Below are 26,938 nucleotides of genomic sequence, written 5' to 3'. Positions count from 1 at the left end.
TTGTTTCTCATGGAATAGATTCTAATGAGGTCCAATTCCATTTATGAATTATTTATGTTTTTAACTCATTAAATTTTTAATTTTCTATCTTTTATGCATTGATTGTTTTGCTCCATTTGATTTCTATTGTATGGTATTGATGATGTTGATGATGATTATGTTGATTATTTTACTATGTATTTTCATATTGTGTTTTTTATGCAATGTAAAGCGTCTTTGAGTATCCTGAAAAGCGCTATAGAAATAAAATGTATTATTATTATTATTATTATTATTATTATTATTATTAATCCCTAATGAATTTACTGATTGAACAGGAAGGCCAGCTTAGAACTCATGAAGAAAACATCAATGGAGAGATGGGTGGATTCCAGTGTTCTTGGGCGCTTCCGTGTCTATGTTACCTTCTGGCTGCTTGCTCACTCTCCACTACAGATTACATAAAATTTTACTCTAATTAGGAATTTTCTAACTGTTTTCACTGCTGGTGTATCTATTCACCTGAATATATTAAAGATATGTGGGGATGTATAATGACTTTTTAACATTAGTTTATAAGCTGTGTCTGTCCCCCCACCCTCTTATAAATTAGCCTTAATAGTACATGTTTTACATTACATTACATAACATTACATTACATAACATTACATTTGGCAGACGCTTTTGTCCAAAGCCACTTACAATAGTCAAGTACAAAATTAATAGAAGGTAAAGGTAAACATTTTTAGACAGGGCCTAAAGGAGGTCAAAGGGAAATAATGGGATAGAGGAGTGACGGAGGGGAAGAAGGAAATGAGGTTAGAAGTAGTTAGTGTGTTAGAGGTGTTAGGAGAGTAAGTGCTCTTTGAAGAGCTCTGTCTTCAGGAGTTTATTAAAGATAGTGAGAGATTCTCCTGATCTGGTAGTAGAAGGTAGTTTGTTCCACCATTGGGGAACTCTGTATGAGAACAGTCTGGATTGCTTTGTGTGAGTGTTTGGTTGGTAAAGCGAGGCGTCGCTCATTGGAGGAGCGCAGCGGCCGGGAGGTAGCGTAAGTCTTCAGGAGCGAGTGCAGGTAGGAAGGAGCTGTTCTGACATCACCTTGTAGGTGATTGTAAGAGCTTTGAATTTGATGCGAGCATCAACTGGTGGAGCTCAATGAGCAGCGGGGTGACATGTGCCCGTTTTATCTGGTTGAAGACCAGACGTGCTGCTGCATTCTGGATCATTTGGAGTGGTTTTACTACACAGGCCGGTATACTACCTTATACTATCACACTATACATATGATAGTATAAGGTAGAGGCAAGCCTTGGTTCCTCCCAGTGTTTCTTCCTACTCCTCCTCCTGTCTTTAGTGTTTTTTTCTGATTCACTGTGATAATACCACATTTCTATGTTTTGCTACAACATTTGTTGTAAAAAAAAAAAAAAAAAAAAGCTATATAAATAAATCTTATTTGATTTGATGTTCAAGAGAGACAGAAAGAAGGTACAAAGTGGACACAAACCTGAGTGGTTGGACACTGAAACTCCACAAGGACCACAGGACTGGCACATTTCAGGATGTTGAAGTAGAACAGGAAGGGTTTTTTCCTGTACAAAAAAAAGAAGGAGAAAAAAAAAACACACACACACACAACAAAAATGTTGAAGTGATTACACAAGTATCAGCCCCACTGGATTAATACAGTTAATCCTAAAAACAGTAGCAGATAAACCAGATTAGAACCAGGAGCACAACAAATATTTAACCTTCATCTTATGTCTGAATATTCTCTCAATATTCCAAACCAAATTAAAAAAAGAAGATATGGCAGTATCTGGAAAAAAAATCAGAGACCACTTAAATATGATGAGTTTCTTTGATTTTATCAAATTGAAAACCTTCAGAATATAATCAAGAGGAAGATGGATGATCACAAACCATCAAACCAAACTGAACTGCTTGAATTTTTGCACCAGGAGTAAAGCAGCATAAAGTTATCCAAAAGCGGTGGGTAGGGCTGCCACAAACGATTATTTTTATAGTCGACTAATCACCGATTATTTTTTATGATTAGTCGACTAATCGGATCATACGTTAATTGAATATAAAACACAGTTTATCACAATAGAATGCAGCTGCTATTATACAACCAACATTAGATTTCAGCTATATGCTAACTAAAAATAAAAACAATTAAAATCATAGTTCATTAAACCTTTAATGAAATATGCAGCTTGTTGTAACAGACAATTATTTTACTGTTTAGCATAAAGTGTAAACAACTGTGTAAAATAAGGATAAGGCACAGCCATTTATGAAACATCTCAACCGTGAGGTTGTTTGAACTATTATGAAAAAAAAGTATATTAATAAAAAATGCCTCTCTGTCCAGATATTGTGTACATTACCGTACACAGGGCAGCGGTCTGCACAGATCTGATTGGCAGATTGGTGATTTTACACCACACATGACTGATCTGTGAGTTTACTGCACCGAAAAGCACTGAAAACAGAAGCCACTGTCAGAATGAAATCCTTCTCTGTAGTTTATCGGTTTGGGACGGCATTTGTGACAACGTCTGGGTCCGGATCCGGATCGCGGTCCGCCTATTAGTGACCTCTGTTTTAAAGCTATCAAGATGAGTAAGTTAAGTACTAAGTTAACGCTCTGTTTACGCTAATTTTAGCAGCTAAATAGCAATTTAGCTTCTTCGTCATTTAATCAGCCACAACATGCCTCCTTTTCAGGTGCTCGTGCATCGTGGTTGTGCTGCCGAGGAAGGCAAGTTCTTCATTGCAGATATTGCATTGCACGCGTTTCACTTTTATTTTCTTGGTGATCCCACACTTTTGAGTTCTGTAGCGGGGTAGCCATGAAACCAGAGCCTGTCTGTATAATGTCCTGAGATGTCGTCCACTACCTACCCCGGTTTCCACTACTGCGCATGTGCGTCCAGGACAGAAAGGCAGTCGCAGCAGTTTGGAGAGAAAAACAAAGAAAAAAAAAAAAACGACTAATCGACTATTAAATTAGTCGTCGACTATTTTAATAGTCGACATAATCGTGACTAGTCGACTAATCGTGGCAGCCCTAGCGGTGTGTAAGACTGGTGGAGGAGAACATGATGCCAAGATGCATGAAAACTGTTATTAAAAACCAGGGTTATTCCACCAAATATTGATTTCTGAACTCTTAAAACTTTATGAATATGAATTTGTTTTCTTTGCATTATTTGAGGTCTGAAAGCTCTGCATCTTTTTTGTTATTTCAGCCATTTCTCATTTTCTGCAAATAAATGCTCTAAATGAGAATATTTTTATAACAGATAAGTATAAATAGCAAAATCAGAGAAACTGATTCAGAAACTGCGGTGGTCTCTTCATTTTGTCCAGAGCTGTATGTAGTAACAATGCTATTATAATAGTGACACATGATGATAATATGGTGTTTGGTTGTGTTACTCACTCCAGAGGAGTTCCAACCTGCCCACAGAACTGTCCCATACTGTCTGTGGGATAGATCACCTTCCTGGGATCCCCCTGAGACCATGCTGGGGATGAGCATGAGCAAAAAGAAGCATGAGTAATGTTTTAACAAAAACACAAACACAAACTACTGGTACATAATCTGTACAATTACATGTTTAAACACAGTCTATAACATGCTTTGGTTCTGATGTTGAAAGAACACTAGGGTGAAATACTGGATTCTGGATGAAGTAAAGTGAAAAATACTCAATTCTCAAGTTGAGGCAGGTCTCTTTATGTACTGTAACACCTGTAGGAAAACCGGTATTGTGCTGAAATTTGATTCCCTTATGTGCTGGAGCTTCACGCAGCAGTATAAATACAACAAATTACAGCGCTGGCGATTCTGTAGCTACTGTAACTGTAGATTAAACCTTATTTATAAACAGAAATAAAAGTAATCTGTGGCTAATCTGTTCTGATAATCATTCTGCTGTGTGATGCACAAGCACTCAGGAATAGGGGTGGGCAATATTATATTGTATACAATATATTGTGACACAGAAATATCATGATATTAAAAATCCATATGGTGATAATAGGGCTGTTCTGTCTTAAAAGTAGTCTATTATTTACTGTGAAGCTTTAAGTGTATTTATTAAATAATTATTTTAGTTTGCAGTTTATATGCATGCACTAAATATTCTGCAATATTATTTGCTGCATTATATTATTTTATGTTATATTATTTACTTTGCCACATTATGATTAAACTGTTATACTATTATACTAGAGGTCTGCACTCCCGCGGGAGTCCCGCGGGACCCGCGGGACCCGTCAGAATATGTTGCGGCGCGGGACAAAACTGAATTGTTATTGGCGGGAGCGGTAATTTAATCAATACAGGCCATGCGGGAGCGGGACCACATTAACATGTGGTCCCGCTCCCGCAAATTGATAAATAGTTAAGAAAATTATAATAATCACGCTATGATTCCCATGCAAGCAACAAAAAAACACAAGAAAAATCTCTCGGAGGATGGACACACACACACACATTTTCAGCATCTCCAGCAGGCGTGTGCAGAGGAGGGGGGGGGGGGGAGGGGGGTGTGTAATTTAAAGGACGACATTTACTATACTGGTGCAAAATAATAATAATAATAATAATAATAATAATAATAATAATAACAATAATAATAACAATAATAATAATAACAATAACAATAACATTGTTATTGTTATTATTATTATTGTTATTATTATTATTATTATTAATAATAATAATACAAATATTAATTAAACTAATTGAATTTAATTTTATATATTTTTACATTTATTATTTTATATAATATAGATCCACTTCTAATCCACTTCTAGGATTCTTGATGCACCTGATGGCATGTGTTTGGACTGCGAACTGAATTGCTGTTTTAATAAATACATATGTAAATTTGAAGCACTAAATGTAATTAATTCAATTCATATTAGGACTGCGGGACGGGAGCGGCGGGAATGTGTATGTGGCGGGCGGGAGCGGGATTAAAAGAAGTGATTTTTTTGCGGGAGCGGGCGGGAGCGGGACAAAAAGACGCGGGAGCGGGCGGGAGCGGGTTTAAAAAAACAGTCCCGCGCAGACCTCTATATTATACTATATTCCTGAAATGAATGAATTATTTTAGTTTTCCTATATCGCCAAGTATATCGTTATCGCAGAAATACCCTGAAATATCGTGATATTATTTTAGAGCCATATCGCCCACCCCTACTGAGGGAGACAGAATTTGGCACAACACCTGGAAAGGCAACACACTATAGTCCTATGCACACCCGACTACAGTACAATCAATGTCAAGTATATGGAGACTGCTAAATCCTGTCATCACCTATGTGGACAAATACTATCCGGATTAAATTTACACAGTAAGTGCATTTACATGCACTTCATTATTTGATCACTGCAGAATCTGATCAAATGTCTCGAGCAGTGAACGCTGCACATACTGCGCTCTTAGTGTTTAAACAGCATGGAGCAGCAGCAGAGACAGTGTTTGTTCATAGCAGTATATTATTTGGCTAATATATCAGATTATGGCAGAAGCCATTATCAAATTTGGAGGTGTAATGAAATTTGTGTTAAAAAAAAAAAAAAAAAAAAAAAAAAGTAAAAATGCATTACTGATTCAAACTTAAATGTGTTATGCGTTAACAATTAACCTGGACAGCCTTTGTTAACATGAATTTTAGTAATCAGATAATGAGATTATGAGTAATGAGATGATGAGTAAAATTACATTTTTCCATGAACCAGGAAATAATTAGATTTTTTTTTGCAAACAACCAATAAACAGAAAAAAAGTCACATAAAATTTTATGTCGCAGCTTTTTTAACTCACTGATCCGCAATATGATCATACATCAGCTAGCAGTTTTCAAAGCTGCGCTAAACACTGCTCACTTATTTTAACCACCAGGCTCTGTTTTTTCCTCAGGATAAGGTCCTGACCATCGCCAGTGTTAACTTGTGTCATAATTCAGTGTTTTATTCTGTTTACTGAAGAAGCCTATAGTAGTGCTGTCAGTGTTTTATCAACAACTGAAAGACAAAACAAATTACACATACTAATATATTTCAACAATATGTATTGTTTTAAATAGGCCTGTCACAATAATTACATTATCAACCTATCATAAAATAAATGGAAACACCCTCAATAATTTAACTTATCGAGTCTATCTATCGAATCTGTATGTTCACTTTGTTTCAAAATGCTATATTTATTCTATTTAATTTTATTTATATTAGATTTAGGCCTGCCTGTCATGATAATAATTACATGAATGATAAATCGTACAATATATAAAGAAAATATATATTAAAAAAAATACAGCAGTTTTATTTTATTTAATATTATTTCTGGGTAAAACTGTGTTGTTGTGGGTAAAACTGATAGGGGGATTTGCCAATGCTTTTTGTCCCCTGGGGGTTGCCGTAGTTTTAAGGTAGGGTTGTTTTGGGCGTAGAGAGAGCGCGCCTGCGAGCGAAAGAGTTTTTTTCCTTGATGAGGAGTTCTGATCAGGTGGAGTAAAGTGGAATATTTTGCACTCTTGTCTTGGTTGTTTTTCTTTAATTCCTCTAAGTAACACCGCGAGGTTACATTACTGTTAGTATGTTTTATAAATGTAGTATTACATTTTACATAGTATTGTAAAATATGTTTTTTTCTTGTATTAGCTTTTCTCGCTTTATTCTCCCACTTCTCACCGCCTGCTTCGCCTGTGTGGCTCCTCGCTCTCGCATCTGCACAGATCTGATTGGCTGAGGAGAGAGTTTGGTGATCTTACAGCACACGTGATTGGTCTGTGAGTTTACTGAGCTGTAAAGCACGTAAATCATAAAGACAATAAACGATCTGCCGCTTTAAATGAACACGGTCAGAATTAAATCCTTCTCAGTAGTTTATCGGTTTGGGTGCGGATTGGACAACGTCTGGGTCTATAAACTGCAGTAATCTGATTACTGGTTATGAACAGAAGCAACAAACATGAGTTGTGGGAATTATTGGATGTGAAAACACCCTAAAATGTTTTATATTCTATGTACATTTCACAATACAATGTGTTTACACTTTTGACTGGTACTGTAAATAAAAAGAAATACCCTCAAACTAAACATAGATCTGATTGCATTTTAAATCATTATAAAGCATTATAAAGGCACAGACTAAGAGCTCTGTGACGCAGTGTGTGACTCATCTGAATACAGACTGAACTGTTACCCTCACTCCACCTAAAGCTAAAAACATGTTTGCTTCACTAGAAAGAGGACTGAGACTCAGAGAACAGCCCAAAAACAGAATCTGAAACCACACAAACCACACCGTCCTTACTCAGCCTGGCTGACTCTTTCTAGGTTAATATAAACCTATAGTGAACAAAACATCTGAAAAAAAAAATCTCTGTCTCAGGAATCACAGAGCATCCAACAATACCACATTTACACAATACGCTGCTCAGAATAAAGAGAAAGAGATTCTCAACGGGTGGGTCGGGACTCAAAAGTGGGTCACAGACACGTTCTGGGTGGGTCGCAAACAGCTTGAAAAAATAAATAAAAAATGTAAAATAGTTCATTCTCATCTGATTTTGTATTTGGCTTTCATACTGGGGAAAAAGTCTGAGACAGTTTCTTACTAATGTTCTCTGAATGCAGAGATACGCAGAGAAGAAAAAAATCTAATCTTGTTTATTTTGTGTGATTTAGATTAAATCCAGGGGATTTAGTTTACTGGGACTTCTACTGGGAACATGCTGTAATATGGTGGTTATTTTGTATTTTTACAGTTAAATATTAAATAGGGTAGCACGGTTTGACAAGGTAGCACAACTCGACAGAACACCGGGCTGAGAGTAGATGAGAACTCCGGTCTCAGAGAGCATAAAGTGCCTATATTTAAACCAGAGACTGTAAAAAAAGATGGACGCCGTGTCGCAGTTCCCATTCATTCAATGAAAATGAAGCCAAAATCTTCCGCCATGTTGCCGATTCTGATACTCGAGTCTGTGCAGTAGAGACCAGAGGAGGGAGAAAGACTGTGAAGAGCAGTCTACTCATTTAAATAACCCCGCCCCTGAGGGCTGCCTCGAGGTCACAGGCTGCAGAGCGGAGCGGAGCTGATGGTCTGTTATTGGTAACCAGCCCTTTTGAATAGAGCTGAATAACGTTTTTAAAAACTAATTCTGTGGGGATATAAAAAATGTACAATATAAGCAGAGGTTACACTAGCTGTTGCATTTAAATAATGGAAGTAGAATTATGGTATATTAGAAAAAAACGTGATTGAAATGGTCTGTTTTGCCATTGAAACCTATGGGGATGGGTGGGGTTACACAGCTTTCTGCAACCGAACAGCAGGGGGCGCCCGACCTGTGGTGGCTTCACTTTTGAGAGACGATGCTCTGTCCAGCTATACACAGTGTATGCTTTAAATAAATATATTCTTATTTTTAATTGTCCAAAATACTGTTTAATATTACAAAATCAACTGGTATCACTAACAATGTTAACTAGGCTTGTCACAATTATAAGGCGCGATTATATCAATGAATGTCTATTTTCTGGTCTAGTTTTATAAATAAGACACACAGGCATATAAGGCATATTGTTTGAGCCACAATAGTAGAGTGGTGCCACGGTTTCCTTCTAATTTTAATTTTTAGCAGATATTACCGCTAAAATAATAATTCTTTTAATTCTTAAAAAAAAAACACACACACAGACTTCTCTCGTAAAACTGTTTATTTGGGTTATTAAACCGCTTCTGTTTATTTACAATTATTTACAAGCTTAGATTTCAAGTATTTTAGCGTGGTTAGCAGCAGCGCTAGCTGCAGTTAGCTGCGCTTAGTGCTAGTGAATGCAGCCCGATAGCGCTACACTGAGGATCCCGGAGTTAATCAAATCCCTCAATTAATCAAATCGATTTTTCAGTAGAGTACTCGATTACTAAAATAATCGATAGCTGCAGCCCTACAGTCGAATATACTCCCCTCTAAACAGCAAAAGAGCTAGCACTGCGGCTAGTGGCTAATGCTAATGCTGCTATAGCCTCTTTCCTGAACTCCTTTATAACGCTGGACTGTTGTCTTTAAAAGTGTATAATTTCTTTGTTTTGCTATTCTATTATCATTATCTCAGCAATATTTAATTATCTTAAATTGACAATAATATATATAATACGATATATCGTCCACTAAAAATGTGACTGGCTTGATGTTAATGATGGCTGATATCTGAACGTTTAACTGGAGTTAACTCAGGTGTGACGACACTCCCAGCTCTGACATCAATCATCCAGGTAAATGAAATGCAGCATAAGCTCAGTGTAAATCCCACAACCTACACTAAACTCTACACCTACAACCTCTCTGTTTTACTGTTTGGAAGATTTGACTCACCCACTATTCCCACAGCGACATATCCCACTATGGCCAAGATGAAGAAAATACAGCATATTATGTCTGTACATCCTCTGTAACAGACAAAAACACAATATTAAATACTTAAATACAAAATAAACAGTTACCAGCCATTTCTGTTAATAACAGCTTATGAAATTGAATAAAACAGCTTTAGTTACCTGTTCTGAATGGGTCCTCTGAAGTTGGGGTCATATTTTCTGGGCTCACCTGTGCAAGCAGAAGAGAAAAAAAAAAAAAAAAAAGAACTGAGCAATTCTATACAGTGAATCGGGAAACATCAGTAAAGGAAAGATGCTCCTTAAGGTACCAAAACTATTAAGATATTTAAAGCTAGACAAAACAACTGTTATTTTTATATTTTCAAGTATTTTCTTTAAGAAGATGAGAATGTCCACATTCTCTGGAGAAAGAGCTGCTCTGTGAGCTACAGTGTGCTGCACCATTTGAGGGAGGGATCGTCGATCCTCTTTTTGACTTCGATGCTCGAGACCATGACATAATTTCGATAGGTGACACCCCTAGAAAACACTCTAAATATAATTGAGATTTATACATTTAATTGTCAGATTTAAGACCATTTAAAAGTTACTTTTAGAATTATAACGCAGTTACACCGTTTTAAAGAACAGGGATCATTAAAATTAATAATGATTTGGGAGATAAAATGAGATATTAGTTTTAATTCCTAATCCAAAGTCCACTCTGGGTGTATGGAGACACCATTATTGGTACATTAGTCACCGCAGGGCTGTCTGAAACCTCCTGAGGGTATTTATTTATTTAAACAAACATGCACAAAAGCAGAAAGTAATGAGATAAAGTACATTTATAGCATGGCACATGCCTAAGTCAGGCCTAATCAGACTAGTGGGTGCACTTAACTATGACCTATATATGTGTTTTGTGTGTTTTGTGTGGGAGGGAGGGAGCTGTGGTTGTGTCTGTAATCTGATCCTGTTGCAGTAGAAGACTTGTTTGGTTTGAATTTGAGTTTCCAGGCGTGTCCGCCCGTCCGCAGTGTTAAAGCTGTCTCTCATTACCATATGAACTGTGTATTCCCCAATGAGCTATGTCCCAAATCCTCTGACTCCGCCTTTTAAAGCAGTATTCCCCCTTTCCCAATCCACACAGAGCAACATTCCCCACCCAAATCCGCAAACTGGGTGAAAAAGGGGCTTTTAGGCCACTGCATTTGGTAGATATTAAAGACAGAAGCCAATTTTCTAAAATCCAAACTTTCAGAAACACAAAAAAATAGATCTCCAAAGTGTTAATTTTACATGAAACATTGTTAGCTTTGTTAGTGTATGATAATAGAAGATAGAAGGTTTTATTACAGGCAACTTTTAACCATTACTATTGGCCCATTTTAACCCTCCTACTAGGGGTGGGCGATATGGCTCTAAAATAATATCACGATATTTCAGGGTATTTTCGCAATAACGATATACTTGGCGATATAGGAAAACAGAAAAATAATAAAGTAAAAAAGGACTGAAAAATTGTAATTAAGTAAAAGTACCTTTACTTCGCTAAAATTCTACTCAAGTAAAATGAAAAAAGTACCCATCTAAAAATCTACTCGAGTAAAAGTAAAAAAGTACTCAATTTAAAATTTACTTTGAGTAAAAGTTACATAGTTACTTTTATTTATTTGATGTAAAAAAAAGTACAAATCATAAATTAAATAATTATTAAATTAAATAATTTGGACCTTTCAGGCAGTATTTGTTCAGACCACCCCATTAAACATTTTCAAGAACAAGTGGCATATGTTTCTATGATCCATTTTCTTTCTTTACTGTTAAAAAGTTTAAAAGTTATGGTCATATAGGTGACTATAAAGCGTATTTTTATAGTTTTACAGTTCATTATTATTTTTAAACTTGTCATTGCTAAGCTTTCACTTCTATTTACATGTTTGTTTGTTTTTTACATTAAAGCAGATTGTTTAATGTTCTCAATAAAAACTTAAGGAAATATCATTAAAAAACATGAAAACATACAAAAAAAAAACAAACAAAAAAAAAAAAACCTGTTGGTGGGTGCATGCGCAGTGCCGTAAAGAAGCACATATCAGATGGGTTACATAACTCGACAGAACACCGGTTCCCCCGAGCACAGCTGATTCACACAGCGTCTCTCCTGCTAACCGAAATAAACACTGCTGGGAAAAGTTCAGCTGCGCTGCCATGGAGAACAAAACTCTTTTTTTTTTTTTATTCAAACAAATTGTTTTTTTTCCCCCAGCATTTTATTTGTTACTCAGTAACGGGGAGCATTCCAAAGTAATGAAGTAAATCACTTGTGCCAAAATGAACTTGAGTAAAATTACCTTTTTAAAAAACTACTTTAAAAATGACAAATTACTAGTGCTGGGCGATATAACGATATCGATTTGTTTCGCGATAATTTTTCCCTCGATGACGATGATAAGCCTGTGCAATAGAATTCGATAAACATTCATTTCCATTTCCGTCTAAGTGGCGCGGCAAACAACGAAAACACAACGTGTAATCAATCCAGAAGACGCTGGAGCAAATTAATAAATAGTTAAGAAAATTGTAATAGTTATTCTCATGCATGCAACAAAAAACCCTAAAGAATAGTGGAGTATGGCCCGACACACGCAAACAACCATAGTGTTTGTACTTTGGGAATAAACGGCCGCACTGTTCAGCACGTTTTAAATAAATTTTAAGTAAATTTTAAGCACTAAATGTAATTAATTCAATTTATATTAGGACCTCGGGGCAGGTGCTGCAAAAATGTGTATGTGGGGCGCGGATTAAAGGAAGAGGTTTTTTGCGGAGCGGTAACAGGACAAAAACACCTTAAGAATGATGTCTAAATGACTTTCCTCTAATCTAATATAATTTAACATGGTTTAAGGATATAAAATAATTTCTAAACAAACGAACTTTTTAATATTGAGCTTATGGCCCAAGTGCAAAAACACAAAATCATTTATCATTTAGATTATCTGCCTGAACGCGAGCCCGAACCCGAGCTTGAACGCCAGCCTGACTCAGGCGCTGCATGAACTCGGGCCGGTCGAGAACACCGCTTTCCTCTCAGATTAGGCGGAAGAAAATGGTCTTTTTTTTAATGTAACAAATCACACTGTGATTTTTGTGATATTTCCCCAATTACAGCTCAGCTGCGCGTTTAAAGCTCAACGCATGAATTAATCGGTGCGCTGTGCGCCGCGCGTGCTCGCGGGGGATTTGACGCGTCTGTCAAGCAAGTTAATGGACCGTTTTGGGGGCAGAGATTAAGAAGTACAGCAGGTACATCTCAGATTTGTAGTTTAATGCTCTACTAAATTACTGGCTTTAAAACTGGCTCATGATATGGTCGGTTCTGGCTGGATTTTTTCCTGCCTACAGGCTGCATTTGACGGAAAGCAGCTCCTCAGTCAGACAACAGTGTCAGCATACAAATCGTGTGCGTTTCCTACAGGACAAACCATTTAAAAGTGCAGATAAACTCATTAAAAAATCACACAGTGTCTGTCTGGCTTAAAATACTTTTAATAAGGTACAGCTTTTAAATTAATAAATCAACATTCATTAAAAATCCGTGAGTTCTGTATGCTAAATGACAAGCTAAGCTAATAAGCTAATAACATTTAATAATAACAGAAAAATAGATATGAATTTGGAAAATAACCAACTAAAGTGAGCTCAAAATACAATAATAAATATAATCTAACGAATTTCAAAATATAAATTAGAAATATTGAACTTCAATATTAAATTCAACTTCAACTACAAAAAACGCAAGGACCGATAGAACATAACGAACAGAAAAAAATAAATTTGAAATTGGAAAAAAAGTTCAAAATGCTAAAAGAAATAAAACCTAACGAATTTCAGAATATAAAATCTAAATATTGCACTGCAGCAGTACAAAAGCCTAAGTGCTTAAACAAACAAACCAAAAAACAGCCTATCACAAATCATTTTTTGAGCCCGACCCAGCTGAGGAAAAGGTGGGAAATCTTTTTTTTTTCCGGCTGGGTCTTGGAAAACTTTGTGGTGAATTAAAGGGGCCGAGTTGCAATTTTTGTTTTACTTTAATCAGTTTTTAATCCGTCTTTTTAAAAACAAATATTCCAATATTGGCTGCCAATCAGTGCCCAATATTCTGAGCTCAAAAAACGCTATTCGGGCCAGCCCTACTAATCTAATATAATTTAACATGGTTTAAGAATATAAAATAATTTCTAAACAAACGAAATATTTAATATTGAGCTTATAGCCCAAGTTTTTTTTTCAGTCATGGAAAATTGGAAAAAATTGGAAAAAAGCCCGAGTTCATGCAGCGCCTGAGTCAGGCTGACGTTCAAGCTCAGGTTCTGGCTCGCGTTCATGATTAATTTGTTTTTTTTAAAAACTAATATTGGAATATTCGCTACCAATTACTGCCAAATATCCGGAGCTCAAAAAATGCTATTCGGGCCAGCCCTAATAATTATGGAGATACAGAAAAAAATATTGTGATAAAACTTCCATCACTCCCTTATTCTCTCACTAATAAAAACAAACCTTTAAGTGTGACACAAAGTGATTTGATTTATATCGTGATACATATCGATATCGACTGATATGGAAAACTATATCGTGATAAGATTTTTTCCCATATCGCCCAGCTCTACAAATTACCCATAAAATCTACTCAATTACAGTAACGTGAGTAAATATAATTAGTTACTTTCCACCTCTGCCGGTAGCTGATAGTGCCCTAGGTTACTGGAACACTCAGGGTTCCTCAAAGTAGCGGAATCGGGTGGCATTTACCAGCACTAAACACTGCTAACCACTGCTGCCAAAAACAACTGGCACTGTTGCTATCAGTTTCTGAATCAGTTTCTCCAATTTTGCTATTTATAGGTTTATGTTTGAGTAAAATAAACATTGTTGTTTTATTCTTTACACTACAAACAGATTTCGAATAAAAATATTGTCGTTTAGAGCATTTGTTTGCAAAAAATGGGAAATAGATGAAATAAAAAAAGATGCAGAGCTTTCAGACCTCAAATAATGCAAAGAAAACAATTTTGTATTCATAAAGTTTTAAGAGTTCAGAAATCAATATTTGGTGGAATAACCTTGGTTTTAATCACAGTTTTCATGCATCTTGGCATCATGTTCTCCTCCACCAGTCTTACACACTGCTTTTGGATAACTTTATGCTGCTTTAGGTATATATTTGAGTAAAATGAACATTGTAGTTTTATTCTATACTATTCTATACTATTTCTAACTACTACAATTAATTGCATAAAATGAGAAATGGCTGAAATAACAAAAGATGCAGAGTTTTTAGACCTCAAATAATGCAAAGAAAACAAGTGGAATAACCCTGTCTTTAATCACAGTTTTCATGCATCTTGGCATCATGTTCTCCTCCACCAGTCTTACACACTGCTTTTGGATAACTTTATGCTGCTTTACTCCTGGTGCAAAAATTCAAGCAGTTCAGTTTGGTTTGATGGCTTGTGATCATCCATCTTCCTCTTGATTATATTGCAGAGGTTTTCAATCTGGTAAAATCAAAGAAACTCATCATTTTTAGGTGGTCTCTTATTTTTTTCCAGAGCTGTATATGGGTTTTTGTGAAATGCTTTTTTTTTTAGGTGGTACTTTTAGTTTTAGTTTAGTGGTACTTGGTTTAAAAAATGTTTAAGAACTATTAATATACGCTATAAGCAATAAGCCTTAATCTTAATAATTATAATACCAGTTTGCTGTTCAATATATGTCTTTTTATGCAGTAATTCTGGCTGACCCTTATACTGCCCATTGTTTTGTTTTTTTTAGCAAGAAGAGGACATTTATGTGAATGGGCAGATTGTCAACTTTGCTTACAAACAGCGGTTTAATTGTATTTTAAATTATTATTATTATCATTACTATTATTATTATTATTACTATTATTATTATTATTATTATTATTACTACTATTACTATTATTACTATTACTGTTACTATTATTATTATTATTATGATATTTGTTCTGCTATTAAATTATTATTTCAGTAGCATAAGAGGGCCTTAAAATTACGTTTTTTTCTGGGACTAAATATTGTCCAAACAACAACAGTTATCGTGACCGGCCTATCTAGATAATAAAGTCACTTGTGAGGAGAAATTCCTGTTTACAGACGTCCCTCTCTCAGACTGATCCAGTCTGAATAGAGCTGCTGTCTCTCACATGTCGACACACAACAGCTGCTGTAAGACTCCCACACTCTAACTGAAACCAACGCCACAGCGCCAAAGGTCATGGGACAGCAGTATGTACACTGAAGTACACTGTAAACTCATGAAGTAGTATCTACATTAGGAGGAGAACTCGGGAATACTCACACCTGTATAAGTGGTCAGGTGCTATCCTGTGAAGGAGGATATATACTCAGCAGTGTGCTCATAGCAAGGCAACATGAGCTCATGATCATAATCAGTTATGGTGTGTGGTAAGTTTCTGTGGTAGTGTGGGTTTTGGGGTTATGAGGAACCTTGATTAAATAGCAGGTTTTAGAGGGAAATTATGGATTTTCAGAGCAGGTGTGAGATCTCAGCTGTTTAGTTTCTAATTTTCCACACAAAACAACAAAACAATACACTTAAGTATATACACTTTTGCTCAGAGAAGGCTGGAATAAGTGGCTAAAGCTACCAATAGCTAGACTGTACAGAATGGCATACTAGGGGTGGACGATATGGCCTTAAAATAATATCACGATATTTAATGGTATTTTTGTGATGATGATTTTTTTTTCAAGAATACACTACTGCAAAAAAATGAAATTTTTATTTTTATTATTGCATACGATTTATGTCACAACTACCAGAGAAAAAATAAAAGAATTTGATTTGTAATAGAAGTCAATGATCCAGAATGATACTAATAATAATGCACTCCAAATATCTCCATATATCCATAATTAAAGTAAAATAAATGATAATGGACAGATATAATCTGTCTTTAGTAAATATATAATGGGAAATGAGAACAGTGTGAAGAAGAAAAAGTAGTACCCTGAAGTGATAATTAGGGGTGGGTGATATGGCACCATATTTTAGAGTATTATATCGTTCGCGATATTCAAAAATGTCAGCGATATTATCGCATACGATACGATATGGCACACCCCTTTGGCATAACCATTCCATAGCAAAGTCTACAGAGCTGATGAGCTCGAAAAACAGTTCACAGACCAACTCATCCAGCCTCTCACCTCCCTGAGCCCACTCCAAATGTCCCATTTACCCTCCTTATATACCCCTTTAGCCTCCACAGTCTAAACTAAAGAAATATACCCCTGAGTAAATTCAACCAGAACAATATACAACAATATACAACCACTTAATCAGAAATTACAATCCTAGGACAAAACAGGTATGTATATAATCACAAAAGACATAGAAATATTAATATATTGTACTTTCTTTTAGATCATCTGAACCCCCCCTGCACCTGCTACAAAGCTGGATAGGTAAGCATCAGTCTTTGTGTGTTATTGATAAAAAGTGTCCACTAGGCACTTAAGCCTTAAAACATCCTATTCTTTTCAATGAAGAGAGCTGCTGCATGCCATGTTGAACATAGCCTCGCCCCCTGGCGAAAAAAGTTCAGCAGAGCTCAACTTTATACAAATGAATCCGGCCAATCGGGAAACACTAGGCTGCTACGTCACACACATACAAGCCTCACACACACACACACAAAGAACTGGCGCCTTTTAAATCAACAAAAGAGAAGCTGAAAATGGTGGAATATAGATTTATAAAATTATAGATTACAATAAGGTTGATTAAAAATTAAAAATAATAAAATTATAAAATTATGATTGCCTGTAGGGGTGAAACGATTACTCGAGTAATTAGAGTTACTCGATTAAAAAAAAAATTGATCGATTAATTTTTTGTGCCTTGAGGAATCGTTTAATAAATTTCAAAACACAGAGCACTGAATTTAGCTAGGACTTTTAATAAACAGGAAGCAGGAAAAGGAGGAGGCAGAGGTTTTTGGAAGCGGAGAGCAGGTAAATTTAACTTAACAAAATCAATGAGATTAACATTAATATACCTTACTAACAGAACGACAGTGCTGTGGAGTGCTGATTATTATTAATACTGGCTTTATGTAATCACTGATTACATAAAGCTAGTATTAGGTCTAGAACTTGTCTCTGTTGTATATATTATAAATTATTTTGTTGTCACAATTATTCCACATGTCCTGATATATTTAAGAAAACATCCCCCATCTATTACTGGCTGAACTATTGAGATTTCTGCTGTTGAATAGCTAAATACACAACATAAAGTCAACGTTTATGCCTTTATTATTAATTGATGCTCTATAACTTAATTTATTAAATTATTAATTATTAAATTATTACTTGTGGTATTTATGTCTATTTTGTGTTTTATTTATTTCTATTTTGTGTTTGCAGTGTGGAAATGTATGTTGGGAATTAAAAAATTAAACCAATTGGTCATTCATTATTAAGTGAAATTTCTTGTTTTCTCTTGTGTATTTTTAATTGCATTTTAGACAAGTAAATATGTTTTATCCGATTACTTGATTAATCGATTTTTCTGTAGAGTACTTGATTACTAAAATAATTGACAGCTGCAGCCCTAACTGCCTGCCGAGAGATCCAGCATGGCAGAATGCGTAGAAGAAAAGTGCCAGTGGACACATACTGTCACAGTTCAGTTCAGTTTAGTGGGTGAAGAAGAAATGGTCATTACATTTCTGATACTGTCTGGGCATCCATTCCATTCCTCGATCCTTAGTGTCTTATGTGCATCAGAAATACATTATAGAAGGCTAATATTACCACCCATAGTGGACAGTGCAGTGGTTGGTGGGGTGGTAATGATCGTGACCGGCATCATCCGGCTAGAATTGTCCATGCAAACATACATACGGGCAACTCAGGCAGAAGAACTTGCTCCTGTCCTATGAACTGTGGCATATCAGGGTAAAATATTGTTTTTTTTTTTTTTGTGTTTTTTTCATTCGTAATTAAGAAATGAAAGTGAGTGTGTCGTTCCACAGCGCTCTGGTGCTGTGGCATCAAACTGCTAAAAATAGATGAACATTTTGCATCTATTTTGCATTAGCTCACATGTTTATATGTTCATGTCTGACTGCAGCATTGGGTGAAAATGCCTATTTACTAGGGGTGGGCAATATTATATCGTATACAATATATCGTGAAACAGAAATATCATGATATTAAAAATCCATATTGTGATAACAGTGCTGTTCTGTCTTAAAAGTAATTTACTGTATTATTTACTGTGAAGCTTTAGGTGTATTTATTGTATAATTGTTTTAGTTTGCAGTTTATATGCATGCACTAAATATTCTGCAATACTATTTGCTGCATTATATTATTTTATGCTCTATTATTTATTTTGCCACATTATGATTATTCTGTTATACTATTATACTATATTCCTGAAATGAATTAATTATTTTAGTTTTCCTATATCGCCAAGTATATCGTTATCACAAAAATACCCTGAAATATCGTGATATTATTTTAGAGCCATATTGCCCACCCCTACTATTTACTGATAAAACACAGCAGAGCAGGGTGAAAACACAGAATCTGAACTGGTATAGCTTTATAGAAAAACTTAAGAGACCACTTCAGTTTCTGAATCAGTTTCTCTGATTTGGCTATTTATAGGTTTATGTTTGAGTAAAATGAACATTGTTGTTTTATTCTATAAACTACAGACAACATTTCTACCAAATTCAAAATAAAAATATATTTAGCATTTATTTGCAACTTGCTTTTTCTCAACATTTTTGTCCACAAAACTGTCTAAAATATAAACAGACTCTCCTCTTCCAACACAACACACTAACAGCTAATGGATTTTATAATCTATGCAGGGCACTACATGTCAAATAACTGGGATTTTTCTATCCGTAAGAGTTCACAGAGACGTGCAATACTCAGCAACATGCAATGTGCAATCAATAATGCATGCTAGCCTATTAGAAAACAAACGCAACTAGCAATAACAAAAGTTCTTTGCAATTACTGACAATCCTGGTAAAGTTTAAGTGTTTGGTGGTTATCAGCTTCTTATTTGAAAACAGAAAACTTAAGAAATAGAAATATATTATTTTAATTAGATAAAAATTATAATTTTGATAATATATACAGCTCTGGAAAAAAAATAAGAGACCACTTCAGCTTCTGAATCAGTTTCTCTGATTTTGTTATTTATAGATTTATGTTTGAGTAAAATAAACATTGTTGTTTTATTCTATAAACTACAGACAACATTTCTCCCAAATTCCAAATAAAATACATTATTTGCAGGAAATGAGAAATGGCTGAAATAACAAAGATGCAGAGCTTTCAGACCTCAAATAAAACAAGTTTATATTCATAAAGTTTTAAGAGTTCAGAAATCAATATTTGGTGGAATAACCCTGGTTTTTAATCACAGTTTTCATGCATCTTGGCATCATGTTCTCCTCCACCAGTCTTACACACTGCTTTTAGATAACTTTATGCTAATCACTCCTGATGCAAACAATCAAGCAGTTCAGTATCTCACAAAAGTTTTTTTTTTCCACCCGTCACATTTTGTAAATAGTTATGACATTTTTATACAAATGTAGAGTAGTCAGTGTTCAGCTTGTATAACAGTGTACATTTACTGTGCCCTCAAAATAACACAACACACAGCCATAACTAATGTGCAAACCACCATGCTAGTCAATTAGCGTAGTCATGCTGGTTATAATGTTGGTTGATCAACTTAGTCTAGCCAGTTAAAATGTACTGATTACTGTGGTCAGGCTGATCAGCCACCATGGTCAAGCTTGGCAACATTGGTAAACTAGCTTGGTCACGTTGATTATTTTTATAGGCCAACTAAACCATCAGTCTGACCAGTTTGATCAGTGATGTTTGTTTTCTCAGCAAGGAAGGGTATATCTTCACATTGGTAGATGCTCAGATTTTTTTTACCACCTTAACCACTAAAACACCAGCTTTAAAGTGGTTTGAAACCATCTGAAACTGGTTACCAGCTAAAACCAGTTAGGAGCTGGATTTTTTTCCTTCTTGACGCTTCACAACACGCACATAGCATGTTTTCTAAGTAAATAGGACACTTTCTAAAATACTAGGGACGCAGAATAGTATCAAAATTATATCAGTATTGGCCAATAATTGCCTCTTTTTTATTTTTTTCATTTTCATTGTCTAATATGGCAAATATTTCAAACAGATATTTGCTGATGTATTTCTTATATACCATGCAACACTGGCACTACTACAATAGGAGAACACTGGCCATGCTACTTTAAAATCAATTTGTTTTAATTTTGGCAACACCTTAGGCACCACCTCAGAAATGATAGCAAATGACTAGCAACCAATTAACAACACATTATCAACCACTTGGAATATTTGGAATTAAGCAACTGCCTTTCAAGACCTTAGCAATAAGCTCAGATATAATAGCAACAACGTAGAATACGCTAGCAACAACCGCAGATATGATAACCACCTAGCAATAGATCTTTAGCAAGCACCGGGAATACCATAGCAACAGATTAAGGCCTTAACAACCACTTTGTAAAGCAACAGCATATCAACTAGGGGTGGGCAATATTATATCGTATACAATATATCGTGACACAGAAATACCATGATATTAAAAATCCATATTGTGATAATAGGGCTGTTCTGTCTTAAAAGAAGTCTATTATTTACTGTGAAAGTGTATTTAATGTATAATTGTTTTAGTTTGAAGTTTATATGCATGCACTAAATATTCTGCAATATTATTTGCTGCATTATATTATTTTATGATATATTATTTATTTTCCCACAGTATGATTATTGTTATACTATTATACTATATTCCTGAAATTAATTAATTATTTTAGTTTTCCTATATCGCCCAGTATATCGTTATCACAAAAATACCCTGAAATATTGTGATATTATTTTAGAGCCATATCGCCCACCCCTAATATCAACCACACTTCACACTCTTCAGACAGAAACAGCTTAGCAAAAATTTTATTAGTGCCCTTTTTTCAAACCATTTTAAAGTTCGGTCATGAACTTTCCTTTTGTAGTTTTTAATTATTTTTTTTTATCAATTTCCATATATTTATTTTTTTATTTAACCTGTTAATTTAAAAATATGGTTTAAAGCTGTGAGCATTCTATGCAATGACCAATTAGCTACAAGAAACAAAAATATGTGAAAACCAATTAATTTGACTGTTTGAATAAAGTTGGTTAAAAGCCAAAATGCATAAATGTTGTGTTTCTAAATGAATGCATCGGTGTCTAGTTTCCCTCTGTGTGTTAAAAATGTGGGTATTGGTACCAGCAGATACAGTACCAGTCAAAAGTTTGGACATACCTTTTCCATGTATTTTCTTTCTTTTTATGATTTTTTTACATCTTAAATTTAATATTAAGGTCTATATTAAAAGCTATACAGGACCACGTGTACAATTATTAAGTAAACAAAAATTATAAAAAAAAAAACGTGTGTTTTATACTTTAGAAATTTGAGAACAGATTTTAATCTCAGTGTCTTCATGAGGGAGAGTCACCTGGAATAGTTTTCTCAGCGTCTTGAAGGAAGGAGTTCCTGGAGGTGCTGAACAATAGTTGCTCCAGCTCATCCCAATTAAATCACCTCAAATCCCCATCTAAGTTCATCAGGTTTATATCAGGGGATTAATGTGGAGGACAAACACTATTTGTTTACTGTTTCCTACAGAAATCCATATGTCTCCTAAGTGTGTATGTGTTTAATATTAATCTACAATGCAGAAAATAAATAAAATAAAGACAAAAACACAGAATAAGAAGGGCTGTGTCCAAATTTTTCTGACTGGTACTGTATATTATATAATAAGGTGTGTGTAAAACAGGCCCAGAAACACTGTAAACGCGCTTCTGAAACAGTAGCGTTAGCGTTAACGCACGCGGACAACCGTAACGCAGCGCTGGGATACGATACAGCAGTAAAAAAGGAATTTAAAAGCGATTAAATCGTGTTTTACAGCGCGGGACTTCAGTAATCAAAGTCTGAGGAGAACAACGGATGTTCTGCTCAAAGTTTCGGTTTCGTTTCAGACTCGGGGTTCTTGTTTTTCTCTCTTTTTCTAAGCTTTAAAGACGCAGAAGCTCCTCAGAAACAGGAGGAGAAACAGTAGTAAAGTATCGTTACCGTGTTTCCCGTAATGATCGTCCTCCTCTGCCATGTTTAACCCGGAATAAAGCGCTTCCACCGCAAGACCGAGCCTCCACCCTCCACCCTATCTCCACCGATCAGCTTCCTTCCGCCTTCTGCTCAAACAAGTCCCAACACCCCCCCTCCCACAGTACTGTACTCCTCCCACACCACTCTTACAACACCAGAAGTAGTGTAGGAGGCGTGGTGTGGAGTAGTGTGGGAGGAGTAGAGTAGGAGGTGTGGAAATTCCACACTACTCCTTCCAAATTCCTCCTCAAACACCACACCACCTACATCAATCACTCCTTCAAAACTACTCCTCCAACACTACTTCACACTACTCCTCCCACATTACTCCTCCAACCATACTCCACACTACTCCTCCCACACCTACATCAGTCCTTCAACACTACTCCTCCAACACTCCTCTCACATTACTCCTCCAACCATACTCCACACTACTCCTCCCACACCTACATCAGTCCTTCAACACTACTCCTCCAACACTCCTCTCACATTACTCCTCCAACCATACTCCTCCCACACCTACATCAGTCCTTCAACACTGCTTCTCCAACCCTACTCCACACTACTCCTCCCACATTACTCCTCCAACCATACTCCTCCCACACCTACATCAGTCCTTCAACACTGCTTCTCCAACCCTACTCCACACTACTCCTCCCACATTACTCCTCCAACCATACTCCTCCCACACCTACATCAGTCCTTCAACACTGCTTCTCCAACCCTACTCCACACTACTCCTCCAACCATACTCCTCCCACACCTACATCAGTCCTTCAACACTGCTTCTCCAACCCTACTCCACACTACTCCTCCCACATTACTCCTCCAACCATACTCCTCCCACACCTACATCAGTCCTTCAACACTGCTTCTCCAACCCTACTCCACACTACTCCTCCCACATTACTCCTCCAACCATACTCCTCCCACACCTACATCAGTCCTTCAACACTGCTTCTCCAACCCTACTCCACACTACTCCTCCCACATTACTCCTCCAACCATACTCCTCCCACACCTACATCAGTCCTTCAACACTGCTTCTCCAACCCTACTCCACACTACTCCTCCAACCATACTCCTCCCACACCTACATCAGTCCTTCAACACTGCTTCTCCAACCCTACTCCACACTACTCCTCCCACATTACTCCTCCAACCATACTCCTCCCACACCTACATCAGTCCTTCAACACTGCTTCTCCAACCCTACTCCACACTACTCCTCCCACATTACTCCTCCAACCATACTCCTCCCACACCTACATCAGTCCTTCAAAACTACTCCTCCAACACTACTCCACACTACCACTCGTAATGTACTCAAAACAAGTGTGATTACACTGTTTCTGCAGGTTAAAAACACCCGTCTCCCAATCAAAACAGACAGATCAAACCCATTGTGTGCTTAATAAAATGCAGCTTGTGATTAGTCAGTTAGCATAACTTTGGAATTAGATAGGTAGTCACGGTCTGAAAAGAAAAACTATAGTAGGATGAAAATTAATTAGCTATCTAGTTTGCTAGAAGCTGGATGTTGTGGATAGCCAAAATTTAGTACAGTACTTTATGTTGGTAGTTTAAAGTAGTTTCTGAACTCTGCTCACTGCCTCCAAATTGTGCGTTTTTCACCGGAGCCAACTGATCAGCTAATAAACAGTCCTTTACTGAGTTTACCTGTTAAAATCCTTTAGCCCCATGTGGACCATAAACTCAATCATTACGTAAATCCAGCAGTGTGTTAGACACATCATACCACCACCATACACAACACAACACAACACAACACATGACGGCAGAGCTTGTGCCCAGAGTTGGTTCGGTATTGCAGCGCCGGACATGGACCAAACAGGTCCTCGCTCTAAGGTGTGTTTAAACCTATTGCTTCTAAATGAAGCAGCACAACAAATTTATCTCTACACCTTAAACAGAAGCATGCAGCGGAGTGGGAAAAGAAAATATTCATGAGAAAAGATCATCTCATTTTATAGAACACTGGCTCTTATTTAAAAGCTTTGTTTTGCAATTCAAGCCCAATGGGGAAAAGTCTTTGCTTAATAGCATATTAAATTGTACTTGTTTTCTATTTTGTAAGTTTTACCAAAAAGTCACCATTTTATTTCTTTCTATTTGTTTATAAGAGTGTATTTATTTATTTATTTTTAAAGTTTGAGGGTGCATTGTGTCAGTACCTAAACTATTTTGGAGAAAGCTTTCTAAAAGTTACTAGATGTTCTCACTGTTTACAATAGTTTTTTTTTTTTGCTTGCTTCTGGTTGCACTTTAAGTTATTTTATTCTTTATTCTGTTTATTATTTATGTAAAAACTGGGTTTGCAATACTGAATATTAAATCAAGCAATCGATTATTACACTGGATAGGGACTAGGGTTGCAACGGTATGAGATTTTCACGGTATGATAACCGTCTCGGAAAATACCGCGGTATCACGGTTATCACGGTATCACAGTTTGTTACATATATTATTAAACTGACCCTTAAAGAAATTACAACAAAGTTTTTTTGTTCAATTAACTATTTATTGTAGAAACTACACCATCAGGTGAAGGAAACCATGTTTTCCACTACTCTTAAGGGCATTAAGAGTGTATATATAAAAAAAAGTTGGTATATAACCAGATACTGCAGAAAGAGGGGATTTATTTCTGACATGATCCTCACAATAGAGATTTCTATTTTAAGGCTTTCACACCGAGTCTGGTTTTAACATATGAAAAACAGGCACGTCAGAATTTGAAAATGAACGCATGTAAATGAATGGCGTCTTTCACATCCAGTCCGGCCAGGACCTTTACACGGACACGTGAATCCATCGTAGCACGCACTTCACGCCTGTACCTGCGCGCCCAAATTTCGGATAACTCAGCGCTTTTGCGGGCGCTTACCGCATGGGTTGTGCACGACTACAAAGAAGTTTTATTTAGGTTATTTAGGTAAAATTATAAACTGAACACATACTTTGCGCTGCACAGCGGGGTTGTGTTTTCGGAGATGGGAGAACAGGTTTGATGTATTTCCTCCTTTAGCTGTGACTTTACGGCCACATTGATTACAAGCTTGTTGATTACAAGATTACAAGTCTGTTTTCAGGCTGTTTGAATGAGCGAAATATGATCAGAATTATGTAAATTAACACTAACATAGAAGCATAGAACTATTATTTAATAAAAATGATTTTTAAGAACAGCTAAACACAGTGCGGAGAAGTTCACGTGCGAGAGAGAGAGACACAGAGAGAGAGAGAGATTTGCGTGTTCTGATGTGAGCTACGCACAGGTAAAGGTTCTCTTTTATCTCCTCGTGCTCATTTTAGTCCAATTCATAATTCTGCAGTTTCTCAGTGTTTTCTGTCGTATTTTGCGGTTAGCGCGAGCGCTTACAACTAACACCGCGGACCGCGAGGTGCAGCCGCGCTGCCGCTGTTATGCCGAATCCGACTCCCTGCTCAATCCGACTCCCGCTTCGCGGACAGAATCGGCACAACACCTCCCGCTGTAGAACTGCGGGAGTGAAAACAGCGCTTATAATTAAGTTAGTTAAGTTTCAGTTTTCGTTATTTGGTTCGTTTTCATTAACAATAATAATTGGTTACTTAGCATTAACATTGTGATTATCACACCAGAGCTTTATTTAAAAATAAAATATATAATTAAAAAACAGACGCCTACATCTCAGACTATTTTCTAGAGCCCAACCCGACCCGGCCCGAGGAATGTGGTGGGAAATCTCGGCCCGAACGGACCCGATTTCGGGTCGGTCCTCGGGTCAGGTCTGGTTCGGGCAGAGAATCTAAGCTCTAGTCTGATGCACTTTCTGCTGTTCTCACCGCTGTGTGCTGAGCAGCTGAAGCGGAGCAGAGTTGCGCATGCGCGGGTGACTTTCTCCGCTGGCTTGAGTTTTACCGGTAATAAGCAAACACACACGGTATGATAACCATGCATTTTAATACCACGGTATACCGTGAAACCGGTTACCGCTGCAACCCTAGTGCCATTAAAACCTTAGACATTGATTGGACAGCTTTGTTGATTGGACAGCTTTGCTTATTTTGTCCATTTGCTGCCATCTAGTGAAACCCTCATACTTTTACCCAGCAATCAGCCGTTTCCTGTATTACCTAAACACAGGAAACTGAAAGCTTTGAAAGACTTTGCAGTGTGCACTAAAGAAAACTTTGTTTTCACTGTGAGCGTGATGTGTGGCCTGGATACT

At 36.5% G+C, this 26,938-nt stretch overlaps 1 protein-coding gene across 3 annotated transcripts in view; it reads right to left on the bottom strand.

Moving 5' to 3' along the window:
* LOC103025262 (choline transporter-like protein 2) overlaps positions 1 to 26,938 on the bottom strand; it is a 66,049-nt gene that overhangs the window by 30,291 nt on the left and 8,820 nt on the right. The window contains exons 1-5 of one of the 3 annotated variants that reach the window (XM_022664967.2): positions 22,671 to 22,803; positions 9,576 to 9,624; positions 9,394 to 9,467; positions 3,434 to 3,518; positions 1,490 to 1,574 (exon numbers count right to left, since the gene is read on the bottom strand). In XM_022664967.2, coding sequence (XP_022520688.2) covers positions 1,490 to 1,574; positions 3,434 to 3,518; positions 9,394 to 9,467; positions 9,576 to 9,624; positions 22,671 to 22,704 — 327 coding nt within the window. In that variant the 5' untranslated portion in view covers positions 22,705 to 22,803. Of the gene's footprint in view, positions 1 to 1,489; positions 1,575 to 3,433; positions 3,519 to 9,393; positions 9,468 to 9,575; positions 9,625 to 22,670; positions 22,804 to 26,938 lie in introns of those variants that run through there. The other 2 variants (XM_022664969.2, XM_022664968.2) reach the window with 2 other exon arrangements.

The sequence above is a fragment of the Astyanax mexicanus genome, chromosome 19, assembly GCF_023375975.1.
Source record: "Astyanax mexicanus isolate ESR-SI-001 chromosome 19, AstMex3_surface, whole genome shotgun sequence".
Classification (NCBI taxonomy): Eukaryota; Metazoa; Chordata; class Actinopteri; order Characiformes; family Acestrorhamphidae; genus Astyanax; species Astyanax mexicanus.
Note: the sequence above shows the minus strand (reverse complement) of the source record. Positions and strands in the feature narration are given on the sequence as shown.